General features: G+C 34.3%; 1 protein-coding gene across 1 annotated transcript in view; it reads right to left on the reverse strand.

Moving 5' to 3' along the window:
- Nucleotides 1-20225, reverse strand: part of TINAG (tubulointerstitial nephritis antigen) — a gene marked incomplete at its 5' end in the record, with an annotated part of 114602 nt that overhangs the window by 50965 nt on the left and 43412 nt on the right. The window contains 7 exon segments of the mRNA NM_001082786.1: nucleotides 4595-4718; nucleotides 9245-9290; nucleotides 10719-10899; nucleotides 14957-15107; nucleotides 19524-19555; nucleotides 19557-19601; nucleotides 19604-19647. Coding sequence (NP_001076255.1) covers nucleotides 4595-4718; nucleotides 9245-9290; nucleotides 10719-10899; nucleotides 14957-15107; nucleotides 19524-19555; nucleotides 19557-19601; nucleotides 19604-19647 — 623 coding nt within the window.

The following is a 20225-nucleotide window of genomic DNA, read 5'->3' on the forward strand; positions in this document are numbered from 1 at the left end:
AAAAATTGAAAACATCTCAAAACATTAGAGAACAATATCAAATACAGTAAAGGCTCAGGAATAGGTTGGATAGAGCAGAGAAAAACACACAAAATATAATGGTGAATAAATTAGTGATAGTATTATAAATGTTAGGCTGGGTCGATGCTGTGGTAAAGCTCCTGTTTGCAGTGCCTGTATCCCATATGGGCGCCGGTTCAATTCCCAGCTGCCCCATTTCCAATCCAGTTCTCTGCTATAGCCTGGGAAAACAGTAGAAGATGCCCCAAGGACTTGGGCTGCTGCACCTGTATGGGAGTCCCAGAAAAAAAAAAAAAAAACTCCTGGCTCTTGGCTTTGGATCGGCACAGCTTGGACCGTTGTTGCTAACTGGGGAGTGAACCAGCGAATGGAAGACCTCTCTTGCTGCCTCTACAAATCTCTCTGTGTAACTCTGACTTTCAAATAAATAAATAAATAAATAATGATAAGCTATATATGGACATTTAAAAGTGAATATATAAATTCAAGGATTAAAATTGATTAATATGAGTATTTGTATTGAAATAAAGCATGTTACTTATATGAGAGTATGGGAAAGATGGAAGAAGTATTAGTGATAGGTTTGCTCATCTTATCTATCAACAAAAATCAACAAATATCAAAATATGTAGTTAAAATGGATTATTACTTTAACTTCTAATTGTTTTGAACATATATGGGTATAGAGATGTACAGATATCCATACATATAAATATACATATATTTACCATTTACATAGTTTGCTTAACTTTAAAGTTTTCTGTTTAAAACTAGCATTTCTTGTGTTTAAGAGGTAAACTAATTTCCTTAAATTTAAGTAAAAATATCTAAAAACTATTATTTTAAATGTCATCCTATATTGTCCTATTTTTTGTCTCTAATGTTGCTTCAACAGAGAGAACACACACACTTACACACACACACACACACAAAGAGAGAAAATCACATGACATGCTTTTGACATTTTTGTGAACAAATCTGTTAATAATGGTTTGGGGGTCAATATAATTTGAGGTTTCTTTTCACTGTCTTTTTTGATTATTCATTTTAGTAGTGAACATATATGCATTTATGATACATTCTTTTTATTAAATCAATCACCTTCTTTCATGTAACATGAAAAGGGTGATAGGAAGCTCGCTTATCACTTCTAAAGAAAAGTGATGATGAAGAATTAAAATATGAAGAATAAACCCGTCATAATAGAAAAGGAAAACAGTTAGTGCTTGAAGAATGTTGAATAACTGGCATTCTTATGAACTGCTAATGAACATGTGAGCAAAATTTTCCTTTAAATAAAATTTTAAGTACTTACAAAGCAGCATCTCATTTTCTTTCAAACTCCTTTTCCTTCCTTTGCTTTCTCCCCCTCCTTCTCTCCCTCTCTCCTTTCTTCTCTCCTTAACTCCTTCTTTTCTCTCTCTCTCTCTCTCTCTCTCATTTTCTCTCTCTATAGTTACATAAGTAGGAGATAAATAAAAATAAGGTGCTCTGTAACTTACAGTGGGGTTATGTCCAGATCAAGTCATTATAAACTGAAAATGCTGTGAGTCAAAAATGCATTCATTACACCTGACCTACAAAATACTATAGTTTAGCAACATAAACAAATGTAGAATATGGGTTGTTTTCTGTGATGGCTGAGTAAGAGCTGTCACCCATTGCCACTGCCAGCAGCCAAGAGAGTATTATGCTTCATATCACAAGCTCAGGAAAAGATCAAAGCTCAAAATTCAAAGGATGGTTTCTACTGAATGCTTATTATGTTCACACTGTTGTACCATCAATAAATCTAATTGAATCATCATGAAATTGGGGACCATATTTTCTCCAAAATTTCAATAGAAGTTATCTCTGAATGGTGAAATGCACACACACACACACACACACATTTTTTTAATCTGTAGCTTCTCACCATCTTACTTAACATGAAATATATTTTTCAATTCTAATATACATATATTTTTCTACTCCTGAAATCCAAAACAAATAATAAAGTCAATTGTATCTTAAATTCAAAGAAATAACTTTACAATAAAATATGTAAAATAAAGGAGGAGTGATGATTAAAGACATCATATGCGATATCTTGTCTGCATACCTGAGAATTCACTAAAAAAGGTTTCAAAGATTACTAAGGACAAGGCAGCACTTTGCTGTAGGTGCAAGGACAATGATGCACAATTCAAATAATGTGGTTTTTATTTTTTTACCATGATAAGCTGGATGAGAGAATAAGGATTTGATATGGATAAAGTATAACAAAATGCTTTCTGTGGCACTTGCAGTGACATATTGTGAGAAAGACCTTGCAATACTGGCTACATTCAGAGTGAGATTGAAGCGGCCCTGGGAAAACTGACCTTCTGTCCACATTGTCCTTCATGGCGGAGAGTTTGTGGATTTATTTACTTTCTAAAGTTGAATAGTAGTCCAGTGAGTATGCATCACATTTTATTTTTGTTAGAACTTCTGTAGCTTTTTCACTTTTTACATATTTATGTGTTACATTGTGATATTTCAATACATGTACGCAATGTATACTAATCAAATCAGGGTAACCAACACTTCTTCTTTAATAATTCTTTAGGATTGGAGGCTTGAAGCTCTTTTCTTGTATTTGTTCATAAAATATATGCCAAATTATTTTGTAACACTATAGCCATACTGTGTAACACTTGGAACTTAATCCTCTGATACAGTTATTCAAATTCTATCGCCCCCACACTTCCCAGATTCTGGCAATCAGAAGTTTGTGTTCAGATAGAGGCTTTCTTAGCTTCCACAAATGAAAGACTACATGTTGTATGTATCGTCTGGTGTCTGGCTTATTTCACCTGACTCAGTGTCCTCCAGTTCCACCAATTTTGCAAATGACAGGATATAATTCCTTTTTTTGGTTGAATGATATTCTACTATGTATATATTACAATATATATAATATATAGATAGTATATATAATATATATTACATTTTCTTTATCCATGATGATGGAACCCTTGGTTAACTCTTTATCTTCCCTATTGTGAATACTGTTGCAATAAACATACTAGGGTAGGTATTATTTTGATACAGTGATTGTATATCTTTTGGATATATACTCAATAATGGAATTGCTACATCATATGGCTATTCTATTTCTAGTTTTTAAAGCATCATCATACTGTTTTCTGTAGTAGCTGCACTCATTTATATTCCCAACAACAGTGTATGAGAGTTCCCCTTTTTTCACAGCATCTCCAACATTTATTATTTTCAATCTTCTTAGTAATAGCCATTCTAATGGGTGAGGAGATAAGTCATTGTGGTTTTGATTTGTATTTCCCTGATGGTGAGTGATATTGAGCATTTTTCATGTATTTATTGGCCATTTGTATTTCTTCTCTTGAGAACTTTTGTCTATTCAGGTCCTTTGTCCATTTTTTAACTGGATAGGTTGTTTTTTGCCGTTGTTGCTGCTGACTTTTTTTGAGTGCCTAATATATTATAGATACTAATCCTTTGATAAGTAGCTTGCAAATATTTTCTCCCATTCTCTTGGATGTCTCTTCACTCTGTTGTTTACTTTGCTGTGAAGAAGTTTCTGGGTTTGATTTGTCTAGCTTTTCTTTTTTTGTGTGCACTTTTATTGTCTTGTTCAAGAAGCCATTGCCTATGACAATGTTTTAAAATGTTTCCGCTCTGTCTTCCAGTATTATATTTAGGTCTTTGATTCATCTTGAGCTGATTTTTATATATGGTGAGAGGTAGGGATCTAATTCCATTCTTGTATATATGTATCTACAGTTTTGCCAGCGCCAGGTATTGAAAAGACTATCCTTTCTCCGTTGTATGTTCTTCATACCTTTGTATATATATGTATTAATTTCTGGATTCTCTATTCTGTTACCTTGATGTATGTTTTGGTTTCTCTGTACTATGCTTTAAAATGAGGTTTGTGATGCCTTCAGCCTTCCTATTTTTTTTTGTTTTTGTTTGTTTTTATTTTTTTTTTTTTTTTTAATCTGGTAGCATTTGGATCAGGATTTCTTACTCTTGGAATGCAACCACTAAACAAATGTTGAACTTGTTTCATGTCTTCTTACATAAATGAATGCATTTCACTTACAAATTTTATCAATTAATTTCCATAATTTTCATATTAATATAAAATAATCTTACAATGAACTAAAGTTGACCTTATCCTCTCTTCCTGTTTAATCTCTGCCATTTGCAATTCCTCCAAAACATTCTCCTACTAGCATTATATAATTTGGATTTGTACCATTCCCTTGCTTATGACATATGTTGACTTATTTTAATAAGAGCTTCTCTTGTGATTAGAATAGATTCTTAAGGACATATTAACAAGTAAGGGAAAAAAAAGAAAATGATCATCCTTGCCAAAATATTGAACTAGTCTTTAATGGATTTTAAAAAATTGACTAAGTAGTATAAAGTTTAGGTTATTTTTTAATTTGTATTAGAATGTCTCATGCAAAGGAAATTTTCAGTATCTACATGCACTACAAATTCTTACATTCTGTTTCATTTTCCAAAAGCATCAAGTGAAGATTTTAAGAAATGGCCTTACCCAGTGAGTTTGACTGCATGTGTCTGAAGTTTTCGATATTTTTCTGATTCTTCATTTGTGCTGATAACATGTCTATATATTCCTGTCTTATAATGGAAGAAATCCTCATGGACTTGCATTATGGCTAAAATAAAATTGAACAGAAAAAAAACAGTTTTTAAAAATTATCCATAGAACATCCATAATCTCTCATAGAAAAATAATGAGTGAACTGGAAAGAGCTGAATCTAAGAAGGGATTGTGCAATTCAACCTCATTTTCTTTTCTATTTAAATTAATTCATTGCAATATTATCTCATTCCCTTATAAAAACATATTTAACTATTTACAATATTACTTAAGTACACATTACACCTTTAAAACATCAGATAGTCTTATTAATCAACAGAGGTATTAGCACCAGTTACTGAGCTTCTTTAGACAAAAGCCCACTACACTGGGGCAGTGATTAATATTTCTCCATTAACCTTATGCTTCACCACAGCCTCTGAGAACCCCAACTAAACCAGTAGAGAAGAGTGAACCTAAAAAGCCAGGCTTAAAGCAATTACCATTAATCTTTACAGGTAAATATAAACTTTTCATTGGTGAGCTTGAATAAAAAGCAAACCCTTGGCAAAAAATACGCTGAGAAGATATCATCTTTTCAGCTCTGGAGAGCTAAGTCAAAGCTGTATTCTTTACAAATAAGGCCTTATGTTTTATAAAGCCCTTCTTCATTCCTTTACTTAGATTACTTCTTTGCACTATTATGTGCTTCTCTGCAGAAGGGCTTGGGGAACTTAGGGTGAAACATTCAAGCTACTCTATTAGAAGACATGAATTAAAAATTTAACAGGAAGCAGAAATCTATTACTTGATACTGTATAAAATACCCATCCATCTTAGCTTGCCATACCTGTTAAATAAAATAAGAACTAATGTCACTATTATTTGATAGACCCTAAAATGAAGTTTATACTTCAAAGTTAAATATAACTTTTTAAAAAATTTTTATTTTTTATGTAGTAAATATAAATTTCCAAAGTACAGTTTATGGCAGTTTATGGATTACAATGGCTTTCCCCCCTTCATAATTTCCCTCCCACTCGCACCCCTCCCATCTGCCACTCCCTCTCCCATTCACATCAAGATTCATTTTCAATTATCTTTATATACAGAAGATCAATTTAGTATATATTAAGTAAAGATTTCATCAGGTCACACCCACCCTGAAACACAAATTGTAAAATACTGTTTCAGTACTAGTTGTATCATTACTTCACATTGGACAACATATTAAGGACAGATCCCACATGAGAAGTAAGTACACAGTGATTCCTGTTGTTGACTTAACAATTTGACATTCTTGTTTATGGCGTCAGAAATCTCCCTAGGCTCTAGTCATGAGTTGCCAAGGCTATGGAAGCCTTTTGGGTTTGCCGACTTTGATCTTATTTAGACAAGGTCATAGTCAAAGTAGAAGTTCTCTCCTCCCTTCAGAGAAAGGTACCTCCTTCTTTGATGTCCTGTTCTTTCCAATGGGATCTCACTCACAGAGATCTTTCATTTAGGTCTTTTTTTTTTCCAGAGTGTCTTGGCTTTCCATGCCTACAATACTCTTATGGGCTCTTCAGCCAGATCCAAATGCCTTAAGGGCTGATTCTGAGGCCAGAGTCCTATTTAGGACATCTGCCATTCTATGAGTCTGCTGTGTATCCTGCTTCCCATGATAGATCGTTCTCTCCCTTTTTGATTCCACATGTTTTATTTCATTTTTAACGTTCCAAGCCTTTTCTGATGCTGTTCAAATACTATCAAAAGAGGTTAAACCTTCTTTATCTGCTCTACAACACATTCCCAAAGGATTATAAGAATTTATGTTACTATATCCTATGCAGATCTCTGCTTTCTTTCCCTTTGCATCACCTAAGTTTAATTCTGCAAATTTTAGAAGAATCCAGGGTTATTTATTCAGCATTCTATTGCCTTTTACATGTTCTTTTGTGATGAGTGGAGAAATGCTGTATGTAAGGCCAAGCAACAATAGACAGACAATCAGTTTGCATCTATAGCAAGAAGAGTCAGACAGTGTTCCATTCATTCACTTAAATGTGAAGATATTTCTAGTGGTTTTTCTCTTCTCTGGAATTATTTATTTCCTCAGTTCTTGAGATTCAACTTTTCCCTAAGCACCATAAATTAAATATATTTTTCATTGTTTAAAAATACTGCTAACTGGGGCCCAGCGCTGTGGCGTAGATGGTAAAGCTGCCACCTGCAGTAGCAGCATCCCATATGGATGCCCGTTCGACTCCTGGATGCTTCACTTCAGATCCAGCTCTTTGCTATGACCTGGGAAAGCAGTGGAAGATGGCCCAACTCCTTGGGCCCCTGCACCCATATGGGAGACACAGAAGAAGCTCCTGGCTCCTGGCTCCTGGCTACTGGTTTCAGATTGGGACAGCCCCAGCTGTTGCGGCCAACTGGGGAGTGAACCAGCAGATGAAAGACTTCTCTCTCTCTCTCTCTCTCTCTGCCTCCTTCTCTCTTTGCGTGACTTTGACACTCAAATAAATAAGTAAATCTTTTAAAAAATACTGCTAACTAACAAAACATGGTAAAAAGCAATCACAATTAATTCAAAATTTATTTTAATGCCTTATGTGAAATTATGAACATTTAAGGATCATAAAGTAAACCTAAAGTATCTCAACTTTAAACACCAAGGTCCAAATTTCTATTGATAGAATAATAATAATAAAAAAGGAGACAGAGAAAAAAACACACTTGAGACAGTAGTACGATGATCTGAAGATTTGAAAGGGCTGACTAAATCACCCAAAGTCATTTAAGTCTCAGTTGCCGAAGTTGGAGTTTTGCATTTACTCTGGAGTTCAAATTTTTCATACAAGCAGCACTTAATGAAGCCCACATTGAAGTTAAATATAAATTAAATATAAATTATCCTACTTATAATAGCCAATAAATCACACAACTCTAAGGAGAAACAGTTTATCTTCATTTGTGTCAGATTTTCTGTAAGGTCTCAGGATTTTTTGAATTAAATCCAGAAATGTTTAGTGCAATCTCTAGCTTCTCAATAAATGCAAGAAGGTGATGATGATCATTCATCCAACATAATAATGAGTTATGGGTTCTTCTCTATATTAAACCAATATTAATTATGTCAGCATTTGGAAAAGCATTGATAATAATATTCTGGACTCTTAAGTATTCACAACTTGAATTCACATTTTAGCCCTCACTGAATAGTTTCCATGCATTGAAATGCAGTGTTCATGTAGGGACTATGCTTTGTGAATTTATCCTTATTTTGTCAATGGTGAAAAATAAAGTTCAATTTTTCCACAAGAAAAACTAGAATCAGGAGCAGGTCTTTGACCTGGCAGTTAAGAACTGCTTTAGACTCCCCCTCTTCTCAAATTGTAGTGCCTGGATTCAAGTGTGTGTAACTTCCTGACATAAACCCTAGGAGACAGCATGAGCAGTTGGGCTCCGGTCATCAACGTGGAAAACCTAGATTCAGTTACCATTGTCAGCTGTTGCCGCTGTTCCAGTTCTGGCTGTTGCAGGCTTTGAGAGTGGGTGAGAGATCTCTGGATCAATCTCTCTCACTGCAGGTGTGTGTGTGTGTGTGTGTGAAGGGGGATTGGGTAGATATGTATGTCTGGCTTCCAAATGCATCAAAGAAAGACCTACAATGAAAAGTTGTATCTTTTTAAAATTAAAAAACATATTTGAAAATCATCGATCATGAGAGAGAGAGAGAATCATCCTTCCATGGATTCACTCCCCAAATGCCCACAATAACCAGGCCTAGGCCAGGCGAAAGCCAGCAAGAAGAAACTCAATTCTGAGCCAAATCTGCTGCCTCCAGGTAATGCATTAGCAGAAAGCTGGAACTGGGAGCAGAGTCAGGACTTGAACCTAGGCATTCCGATTATAGGACGCCGCATTCCAACCAGTAGCCTAAACACATCAAACACTACATGTACCCTAGGATGATATCTTAAAACTAAAAGTCAATGTATGACAACTCACTGTATCATCTTATTATTTGCCGTCGGTCTGCTCCCATTAACACATTTAGAAAATTTTTCAAATTCAAAGCATTTGTAAAACATAAAAATCATACCAGCTTTTTGTATTTGTTTTGAGCTGATGGAAAAAGGAAAATATCTTCTTTGTTTCTACTATCAATCCTAGGTTTGTTTCTATTCCTTTACACTGAAGGTAAAAAATATGTAACATTATGTATGATTCTTAAATATAATTGAAGTAATAAAATGAACTCTATTTCAAATTAATCATTTACGATTTCATGTTTGACTACTTGATCATGTTGGAACCTGATCACTTTGGACAGATTTAGCAGACTTTAATTAAATTTGTCATTAATATTTAAGAGTTCAATTTATAAATGAATCTATCTTTTTAATAAAATGGCAGCTAAAAATGTTATTAGATAAATATATGTCCTGTGATTGCACTTATTTTAGAACCATTGAATTCTTATGAATACTCTGAAGGTAAACATTTTCTTTCTCTAAGTTTATTAAATTTAATATACTTCGCTTTTTAAAGCTCAATGTAACATTGTTTACTAAAGAAATGGGTAAGACCGAAGCATATTTCACCAAACCATACCTTGAACTGGTCCATTTTGCATGATTTCCTTCATTATCTCGGTTTCCTAGGAGAGAAAATATCAATGCACATCACTCTTTTCATCAGAACATATTGAACCTGTTGTTTGGTATACAATGTTAGCTGTTGTACAATCAATTTAGATGTTACACAATCCAAAGTTCCGTGACCAACTGAAATTTACTCTTAAGTGTGCTTTAAAATACTTACAGGTGAAATATTACAATAATGAAGTTGCTAAAGTCAATAGTTTTATTGGCTTTTATCACTAAATAATTTTGTAGTACAGAGGTAATAACTTTCTATGGTGACAAAGAGAAAATAGTCAAAGGTATGTTAAAATCATGTTTAATCAGTGAGATTGACATTATCTGCATTCTTTTGATCATAAGAACTACCTCAAAAGACTTTTTATGGGGTTTCTTGGTAGCTTAAGTCAAATATTTTTATGTTGCTATCCAATATGTAATGAGGCACTCAGTCAGGAGGCAAGAAATTCAATCATTCATTAATTTTTTGAGCACAGTGGTACAAAGTACAAAGCAGAAACTATGATAGAAACAAGTATTGACTCTGCCCCATCCTCAAGATGTTAAATTTTGCTTGCAGTAGACAAGGGCATAACAAATTTCATTATTATATAATAAATCTGATTATAGAGACAAGCACAGATTGCCATGGATGCAAACAAAAAGGGAAATCAATTTCTCCCAAAAGTCATGGAAAACTTCACCGAGAAGTTAAAGATTTGAGCTGTGCCTTGGCATTCCTGTGCTGTTTCACCAGATGTAAGCTGACTAGGGAATAATCATTTAAGTCAGGAGAATCATCCCCTTGCTAAGAAAGGCATACCGTATCTGGGAAAGAGAAACTAGTCATTTATCTGAAGACTAATGAGCAAGAACTGAGTCTGTAAAAGCAGCAGATCAGAACCAACTCAGGAAAGGCCTGTATGTCATGGCAAGAGTACTAGAATGCACTCTAAATGTAATTGAGTATCACTGAAGATTCAGATGTTTTAAAAATGAGAAGCCCTAGGAATCACCAATATGATGGAGTAAAATTAGCCTAGACTGTTAACCGGACAAAGTGAAATCCAAAGAGACATTTTTTCCATGTAGCTATGTTTACTTCACCTATTTTGTAGATGAAGGCAAAAGGATTGATAAAATGAGATACTACTACCAAAAAGTTAGTAAACAAGAATTTGGCTTAGCTTTTAATTGTCAGCTATACACATACATACATACATCATAAAACATAGTTTAACATTTATTTCATGGGAAATTTTGAATTTAAGTTAAACCTCATAATAAAAGAAATAATGCCTTAACGGGAAGTCTTTCATGGACAATTTATCAAAAATTATACTTGAATGTTCATTTTAGAATTTAATGTTTAATCATTTTAATAACAGCAGGGCTATATATGTTTGAGAAAGCAATCATTGCTGAGTCTTGTTATGTACACTTACATTGGAAGAGACTCTGTATGGAGGAGAACATTGGTAGATCCTGTTAGACTTTTCTATGTTGTTGGGGCATGGTCTTGTGGCATGACGTTTTCCCCGCCCATCAGCCTTACTTGTCATTGCGCAGCTATTGTTGCTGATATTTTGGTCCTTGAAAAGTGGATAGCATGCATGGGATACAAGCCTATGGAGAATAAGAAAAGAAGGAACAGTGATATTTAGAAAAATGCCGTAATACCTTGGTTATAATCAATTTAACTGAATTAAACATTCATAAATTATTCTGATAACTTGCAAACATGATTTAAAATGTCAACTGATCCCATCACAGTAACTCAATGGCATTACATTTCTCCCAACCCTTGTCTTATTTCATTATATTTTTAAAATATTTTCTTCAATTCGTATTTAATAAACAATTGCATTGAAGTATATATCTTGAAGATTAAAAAAGTGCCCAAAATAAAGTATTCCATAGTATTTATAGCAAAAGGACTACTTCAGCTTTTATATATAATTATAATGTGGAAGAACAAGACTATGAGAAAGATAATGAATTTTATTATTCCCAGATGGCATATTCTAATAAATCATGTAAGGTTTAGAATAAGATTTATTTTTGCTTTGTCAGGTTTTTTTTTTAAATTGCTATTAGATATCTTCTCATACACCAATTATTACACATATAAATTTATGATACAGTGGAAAAGTACTTTAATATTAATATTCATAGAATACTAAAAGTTAGTAAGGTATATATTCTTATATGTAATACATTACACAAAGAATAAAAGTATTTTAGATTTCTGATTTTTAAAATAACCATAGAAAAGGACAAATTGTCTGGCTCCAAGTGTAACTTAGTCTTATTGAATATAGATATCAGCAGTAAGGAACTTTAGAAAACATCTTGTGGTAATTAAATGAATGATATTTGCATTAAAGGGTGCATGCTATGACAGATTGTGTCATTCTAAAATTTAGTTTTGAAGACCTGACATCCAGTGTGATGGCATTTAGAGGTGAGCTTTGGGAGATAATTAGGATTTTTTTTTTCCCCCACAGGCAGAGTGGAGAGTGAGAGAGAGAGAGAGAGAAAGGTCTTCCTTTTGCCGTTGGTTCACCCTCCAATGGCCGCCACGGCTGGCACGCTGCGGCCGGCGCACCGCGCTGATCCGATGGCAGGAGCCAGGTACTTCTCCTGCTCTCCCATGGGGTGCAGGACCCAAGCACTTGGGCCATCCTCCACTGCACTCCCTGGCCACAGCACAGAGCTGGCCTGGAAGAGGGGCAACCGGGACAGAATCCAGCGCCCCAACCAGGACTAGAACCTGGTGTGCTGGCGGAAGATTAACCTAGTGAGCCATGGCGCCGGCTGATATTTAGGTTTAAATGGGCTCTAGATGGATGTAATGAGTGCCCTTATAAGAAGAGGAGAGAACTTCCACTTTGACTATGGCCTTGTCCAAATAAGATGGGCGTTGGTGAACTCAAAAGACTTCCATAGCCTTGGCAGCTCATGACAAGAGCCTCGGGTGATTACTGACATCATAAATAAGAGTGTCAATTGTTAATTCAACAACAGGAGTCACTGTTCACCTACTCCCCATGTAGGACCTCTGCCCTTAATGTGTAGTACTATGTGAGTTAACGGTAAAACTACTACTCAAACAGTACTCTATACTTTGTGTGTCTGTGTGGGTGCAAACTGTTGAAATGTTTACTTAGTATATACTAAACTGATCTTCTGTATATAAAGATAATTAAATCGTGATGAAGAATGGGATGGAAGAGGGAGTGGGGGATATGATGGTTGTGGGTGGTAAGGAGTTTATTGGGGGAAAAGCCACTATAATTCAAAAGTTGTACTTTGGAAATTTATATTTATTTATTTATTTATTTTAACTTTTATTTAATGAATATAAATTTCCAAAGTACGATTTATGGATTACAATGGCTCCCCCCGCCATACCGTCCCTCCCACCCACAACCCTCCCCTTTCCCACTCCCTCTCCCCTTCCATTCACATCAAGATTCATTTTCGATTATCTTAATATACAGAAGATCAGCTTAGTATACATTAAGTAAGGATTTCAACAGTTTGCTCCCACACAGAAACATAAAGCGAAAAATAATAGATGATTTTTTTTAAATGATGATGAAATCAGATCAGACCTATTGTCATGTTTAATCCCAGTGAGAGTCAAGTTGGGAGTTGATAATTTCTTTTTTTTTTTTTTTTTTTTTTTTTTTTTACAGAGGATCAGTTTAGTACACATTAAGTAAAGATTTCAACAGTTTCCACCCACATAGAAACACAAAGTGAAATATATTGTTTGAGTACTCGTTATAGCATTAAATCTCAATGCACAGCACATTAAGGACAGAGATCCTACATGAGGAGTAAGTGCACAGTGACTCCTGTTGTTGACTTTACCAATTGACACTCCTGTCTATGGCATCAGTAATCTCCCTATGCTCCAGTCATGAGTTTCCAAGGCTATGGAAGCCCCCTGAGTTCTCCAATTCTTATCTTGTTTAGACAAGGTCATAGTCAAAGTGGAGGTTCTCTCCTCCCTTCAGAGAAAGGTACCTCCTTCTTTGAAGACCTGTTCTTTCCACTGGGATCTCACTCACAGAGATCTTTTGCCAGAGTGTCTTGGCTTTCCATACCTGAAATACTCTCATGGGCTTTTCAGCCAGATCCGAATGCCTTTAGGGCTGATTCTGAGGCCAGAGTGCTATTTAGGACATCTGCCATTCTATGAGTCTGCTGAGTATCTCACTTCCCATGTTGGATCACTCTCCCCTTTATTTATTCCATCGGTTAGTGTTAGCAGGTACTAGACTTGTTTATGTGCTCCCTTTGACTCTTAGTCCTTTCATTATGATCAATTGTGAACTGAAATTGATCACTTGGAATAGTGAGATGGCATTGGCACATGCCACCTTGATGGGATTGAATTGGAATCCCCTGGTATGTTTCTAACTCTACCATTTGGGGCAAGTCAGCTTGAGCATGTCCCAAATTATACATCTCTTCCCTCTCTTATACCCACTCTTGTGTTTAACAGGGATCACATTTCAGTTAATTTTCAACACTTAAGAATAACTGTGTATATTTATTAAATAAAAGTAGAAAAAAAAGGAAAGAAAAAAAAAAGAAGAGGAAGAAACACTGGAGTTCTCTTTCTACTGTGTGTGGTCATCTGAAAGCCAGGATAAAGATCCTTAGCAGGAACCAAGTGCATCAACCCCTTAATCCTGGACTTCAAAATGACAGAACTTCAATGTCTGTCTCATAAGCTACCAGTATGTGATATTTCACAATGTACAAGTAGACTCATATAATAAGACTTAGTTTGGTCTCAATGAAAATTTATTTTTAAGCTCCTATAAAATTTTATTTTTATTGTAGTCTCATAAAAAACAGAAGTCACTTAACTGCCATTGAAACTACCTATTATATTAGGCAAAATATATGTAAAAATGAAAGAAATGTATTCAATATCTAACACTTACTCTCTTTCAAAGAAACTGTTTGTAGTAGACACACATTATGAATGGATAAGAAAAGAACAACTGAGAAGTACATATTATACCGCTGATTATCAGCTGCAGTTTCCTTAGATGAATAACTCAGCTCTTAAGTAGAATTTTTTTACAGTAGACAGAAGATAACTTGTGTGCCATAACTCTACGTGAGAGTAAAGAAACACAAACTGTCATTCCTCTACAAATCAGATGAGGAAAATTAGTGACACTGGTGATAAGGTAACCATAAATTACTTCATTATTTTATTCTTCCTAGTTTCAATCTAAGTTTTACTTGGCATTACGTACTCATCAGCCCGAGTTATGAAAGGCACAATGGAGATATAAGCAGCACTGATTACTTTATTCCCTCTTTAGGGACTCAGTTGAATCACTTGGCTTAGATCAACAGAAGAAAATATTCATTTGGGGGTTCAAAAATAAAATTCATATTAATTTAGCTATAAATTTATATTGCTCAATAATTATTTCCAATCACTTTATTCATGATAGATATCAAATATAATATTTGAATATAACATATATATTTAAGCTTTAGATGTAGTAAATAGATATAGATACATAATTGATAGATAGATAGACAGACAGATTCAGAGTTTTTTAAATCTTCAAATGAACTTTTTCCTTATTCTAGCCCTAAGTAGCACTCATAAGAATCCTAGAAACCCATGTTGAGCGCTATTTACCCACGTTTTCTCAGGTACCACCACGCCCTATCAATGCTCCCACTGTTGCATCCATGACGGTTCTTGGCACAGCAAGAGATCAGATTCTGAGGAGATAGATTGGCTGTGTATCGACCATTGGATTGAATTGCTATTCGGTCAGCTGCCACACCTGTTTCAAGTAGAATATAGGTTTATATTCAAATGATCCATGATATTATATTTATAATAGCTGATTTTGTAAGACCCCTAAACTAGTCCTTAAAACTGTTTATAATTTAAGATTAAGGCCAAATGTTATTAGCATATCTATGCACTCCACTCAGTTCACCTGTGTTATAATGTCAGACATAATCTTTGTCCTATTTTGATGTTGCTCCATTGAACAAGTGTTATTGACTTTGAAGATGTTTCTCATTTCATGTTCTTGTGTTCTTTAGCCTTCTAAATTAAGAAATAAAATCTGTCCAGGGAAGGTCCTTGAGGGCAAGAACCATACGTTAACTTACATTTCTACTCCCTGTACCCATAGCAGTGTCTTGCAAATAGTCATATGTCCTTTTAAGTGAATATGACTAAGCTGGGGAAATCAGGAAATTGTATCAGAGATATTAATTGGAAAATCATCCATGGTATTCTGATATATTGGAGTAAATTTAGTCCTTGATTTTTAAACTGATATCTAATTTAGCTACATAGGATTCCCTATGTAAGCTAATCCAGCTATATATGAATCTATCTTATTCAATAGCAAAAACCTACATAGCCCACTTTTATGTTCATAATACGATTGCAAATCCTTGTATTTATTTTGTTTTAGTAGACATGAAATTCACCTTATAAAGACATTTACAGACAGCAAGGAAAATGTACTATTAGTTATAGCTATGACTAACTATAAGTATTAACTATTACTATAGTTACATACATATTAATGTAAAAATAAATATAATTATAGAAATACTATATAATGTGTTTTATGTAACATCATACATAACTTATAATTTAGTTAGTATAAGTACTACTTACTATTATAGCTGTTAGTAAATAATGTAAGTCTTATACACATCAATCTTATATGATTGAACTTTCTATTCTTTTATTTAAAAGATTCCCTATCATTAGTGTTATTCTTAGTTCATTCCACCCCTTTAACACATTTATTGAGCACTTACCAGGTAACAGGCACTATTTTATTAAAAATTATAATGATGAACAGAAAACACGAAAGTTTGGATTTAAAAAAATTTCAAGAAATTGGGTGTGGCTCAGTAGTTGTGACAAATATATCATATGCTTCCAAATTTAATATGGGATGTTAATAATAGGGAAATCAGGCTGTAAGGTATATGGGAACTCTGTATTTCTCTACTGTTGTTTTGTAAATGTAAAACTACAATGAAATAAAAAGTAAAAGAACAAGAAATTGTTTTGCACTAAGAGTAATAGACTAGGGAAACTAATTGAAAGCAAGTAATGTCAAATCAAGTTAGTTAGTATTTCACATTTTAGCCCCCTTTTAACTTCCTACATATTATTGTTATTATTATTATTGTTGTTGTTGTTTCATTGTTCATAATTTCACATACAATGTGGTCATTTGGTGTATGTATATAATGTAAAATGCTAACTGCCGTACTTGATCTTACTCACTTTTAAATTAAAAACAAGTCTTTTCTTCTTCCATTCATTTTTTACTATAGAAGTTACAGTTTTTCCTCATCAAAATTGTGTGTGGAACTCCTCACGGTGCTAATTTAGAATTTTTCAAAAAATGACTCATTTTAAACTAATAAATTTATATATGAATTTCTGTATGACTTTCTTTAAAATTTATTTGAAAGGCAGACTGTCAGAGACAGACAGAGCTCCTATCCACTGGTTTCACTTGCGAATGCCCACAACAGCTGAAGCTGGACCAGGTTGAAGCCAGAAACCTTGAACCAAATCAGAGTCTTCCACTTCGGTGGCAAGTATCAACTACTTGAGCCATCACCTGCTGCCTCCCAGGGTATACATTAGCAGGAAGCTAAAACAGACTGAAGTTAGGACTGAATGCAGGCCATCTGCTATGGGATATGGGCCTATTAAGCAATGTCTTGACAGCTACACCAACCACCTTCCCCTACTCACGCTTTTGTGTGACTACAGTATATGTACAATTCTATTGTTAAACTTCTGGTACATTTTAGATATTTAATAGGTGTTCATCTATAACCTCCTAATTTCTTCTCATTGCCTATTATTGTACTAGGATATATCTCACAGGGGTAAGTGGCATTATTTTCTACTTACTCTAATATTCTCAAGAAAATAATTTCTTATTTCATAAAAGAATACAAAATTCTCTTATGGTTTGATATTCAGTAAAAGTTTTTTCTGTTGGACATAAATTTTTAAAAATATTAGGTTAATTGTTCTTCTGTTAAGAAAATATGTTTACGATGTAGAGAAAATAGTAGTCAAGGAATTGAAGTCACATTCCCAGGACATTTCTGATACTTCTATTTTTTGGCCTTAGGAAAGTTACTTCACCTACTTGGATCACCTTTAGAAAACCCAGTGCTTCAGAAAGGTCACCTCTGAGAGCTCTCCCAGCTCCATGAGTCTGTAGATTTCAACTAAAGGATAACTGTTTTAAATCCTAAGGTTATGCAACGTGTTGTTCTTTTACAGACATTTCTGAATCACAATGAAGGCATGGTGCAAATTTGCTCAAAATATTTAGAAAAGGTCAGAAGATTTACGAATGACTCAGTTCAGGCAATTGCTTTTCACTCTTCTTGAAAACTTTTATTGGGCATTACCTCTGAGACACACTTTATTATTTCCCCTGATTATTTTTCCCTGCCTCCAAATTTACTCAGTGTCACATATCACTCCCACCATTCCAAACACCCTCACTTCAGCTTCTGACAACTATCCTAAATTTTATTTGGTTGCATAACTATTTTTAATATGTGTATATTTGGAGTCTTTATTTTATTTTATTTTATAGCTTTTAATTTCTCTAAAATGCCATTTTTCTTTGTCCAACTACCCTTTGACATTATTTTCTATATCTTTAATGCAACTTACTTTGTTTTTTTCTTAATTGAGCACACATGCCCTTGCATACACACACATGCATGCACACACACACAATTTATCCTGATTTACTGAATACAGAGATATAAAGCTATGTCCTTTGAAATCATGAAAGAATTGAAAGCTGATGTTCTGGTGAGTTAGGGAAGAGGACTGAGCCCTGTGCTGATAATACCTATGGGACTGTGATCTGGGGACATCAAACTCTGTCCAAGTCAGCTTAGCAGGTTGACCTCAGTATTTCACCAATAATGCCTTTTGTTACACATCTTCAGAAATACTACTCTAACTTAAATTTAAGGCCGATTTCTTGTATATCAGCTAGGAGATACAACACATTAACCACATGAGCATAAAATGAAAAATTACTTATTTGATTAAATATCTTCCTCCTCAAGTCAAACTGGACTCAGAAAAGTCCCCATATTAATCCCTAATGCAGCAAGGACAAATACCAGAAAGCAAGAGAGCATTTATACTGGAGGAATAAGATGCAGTAATTGTAGAATGAACAGATGTATCTACCCCATAGGTTAGCTGGGCCAACATTATAGTTCTGCAAAGACATTTCTGGAATGATTGGCCTGATATACAAACAATTAGGCAAAGATATCAACATTTTTCCATCTCCGGGAATGCTGCTCTTCAGAGCTGGCTTCTCAAAGAGCTTGAGTACCTATTTCACAATGATCATAGTGGCTTTAAACTGTTTTTGAGCACTATTTTGGAATTGCCTACAAACCCTGGGGAATAATTTTTCTAAGATCTTGATAGTATCCAATCATCATTATGTTAACTGTTGAAATATAACCAACATTCCTTTGAGGATAATTTTGGAGTACAAAATTCAGGGTGAGCCTGATGAATTCGTTTTTTGGGCTGGTAAACTTACATGAAAGTAGCTATAAACAGAATTGATTCTTTATACCTTTGGATTAATAGTGGCATTAATTTGGAAGCTGATCTTATTAAAAGTTCAGTTATTTCACTAAACAGTAAAATCCTATCTATTTCCTTATATTTATTTACAGTAAAATAAACCATTTGAAGCATTATCAAATGAGTTATAAAGCCTTACTTTCCATCAAGTTAGTTTAACAACTAAACATTTTTAAAACCTATAAAGAGAAAAGAATGAATGAATTATGTGGGGCATGTATATGCTTATTAGAATTACAGATAATAGAACAGGGATAGAGCAATCTTAATATTCTTATTATCTGGCCTTAACTCTCAAATAACAACTAAATCATGGCAGCCTTAGTTTGTACCCCTTTTGATTGATTGACTTCTATTTAAAATTACATGGTAAAAATAAGACAAATTTCTAGAATAAAAATTAATTTTATATAATCTCCAGGTTGCTTTTTCTGCTAAAAATAAGATTTTAGTTTACCATATTAATATTCAAATATCTTAATTCTAAAAACATTTTAATTACTCTCAGGCTCTAGAGTCAAAAGGAACATTTATAAGGAAGTAATTAAAATGAATTTATTACTTGCAGTGGAAAATGCCCACGATGCAGCACAATTTTTTTGATCCAATGGCCCATGAGTCCATCCAGGCCATTTGTAAGAAGCAATAAAAAACTCTGGAAGATCAGTTGTTTCAGGTAAAGTAGCCTAAAGAGGAAGCAGAGACAAATGTGTCAAATGTTTTCAAATGTGTCCTGATAACCATCTTTTAAAAAAGACATGCCCTTTAATAGTGTTTATAATTATTTTTAATAACTCTGAACCTTATACCGTTATTTAGAATGCCTATTTAATTCTATGTCCTAAGTGGCAATTCAATATTGAAACAATAACATTTAAAAAAATCAAAAGAACACCACCTAGAAAGCTTTCTCTAGGTTATGGGACAGTGCAATGGTTTCAGTCAACACTTCTCTCATTCAACAATCAGAGTTTTGCACATCCATGTGAAAGATCATGTGGTTTTATTTCAATTTGTCCTCATAGAGAATATTTACTTTTGTGTCCTTCCTTGTTGGAGAGTGTATGTAGGGGCAGGCGCTGTGGCACAGCAGGTTAAAGCCCTTGACTGAAGCGCCGGCATCTCATATATGTACCGGTTCTAGTCCTGGCTGCTCCGCTTTTGACACAGCTCTCTGCTATGGCCTGGGAAAGCAGCAGAAGATGGCTCAAGTGCTTGGGTCCTTGCATCCACAAGGGAGACCCAGAAGAAGCTCCTGGCTCCT

The sequence above is a fragment of the Oryctolagus cuniculus genome, chromosome 5 (genome assembly GCF_051225735.1).
Source record: "Oryctolagus cuniculus isolate XC-2025 breed Fujian yellow rabbit chromosome 5, ASM5122573v1, whole genome shotgun sequence".
In the NCBI taxonomy this organism is placed as follows: Eukaryota; Metazoa; Chordata; class Mammalia; order Lagomorpha; family Leporidae; genus Oryctolagus; species Oryctolagus cuniculus.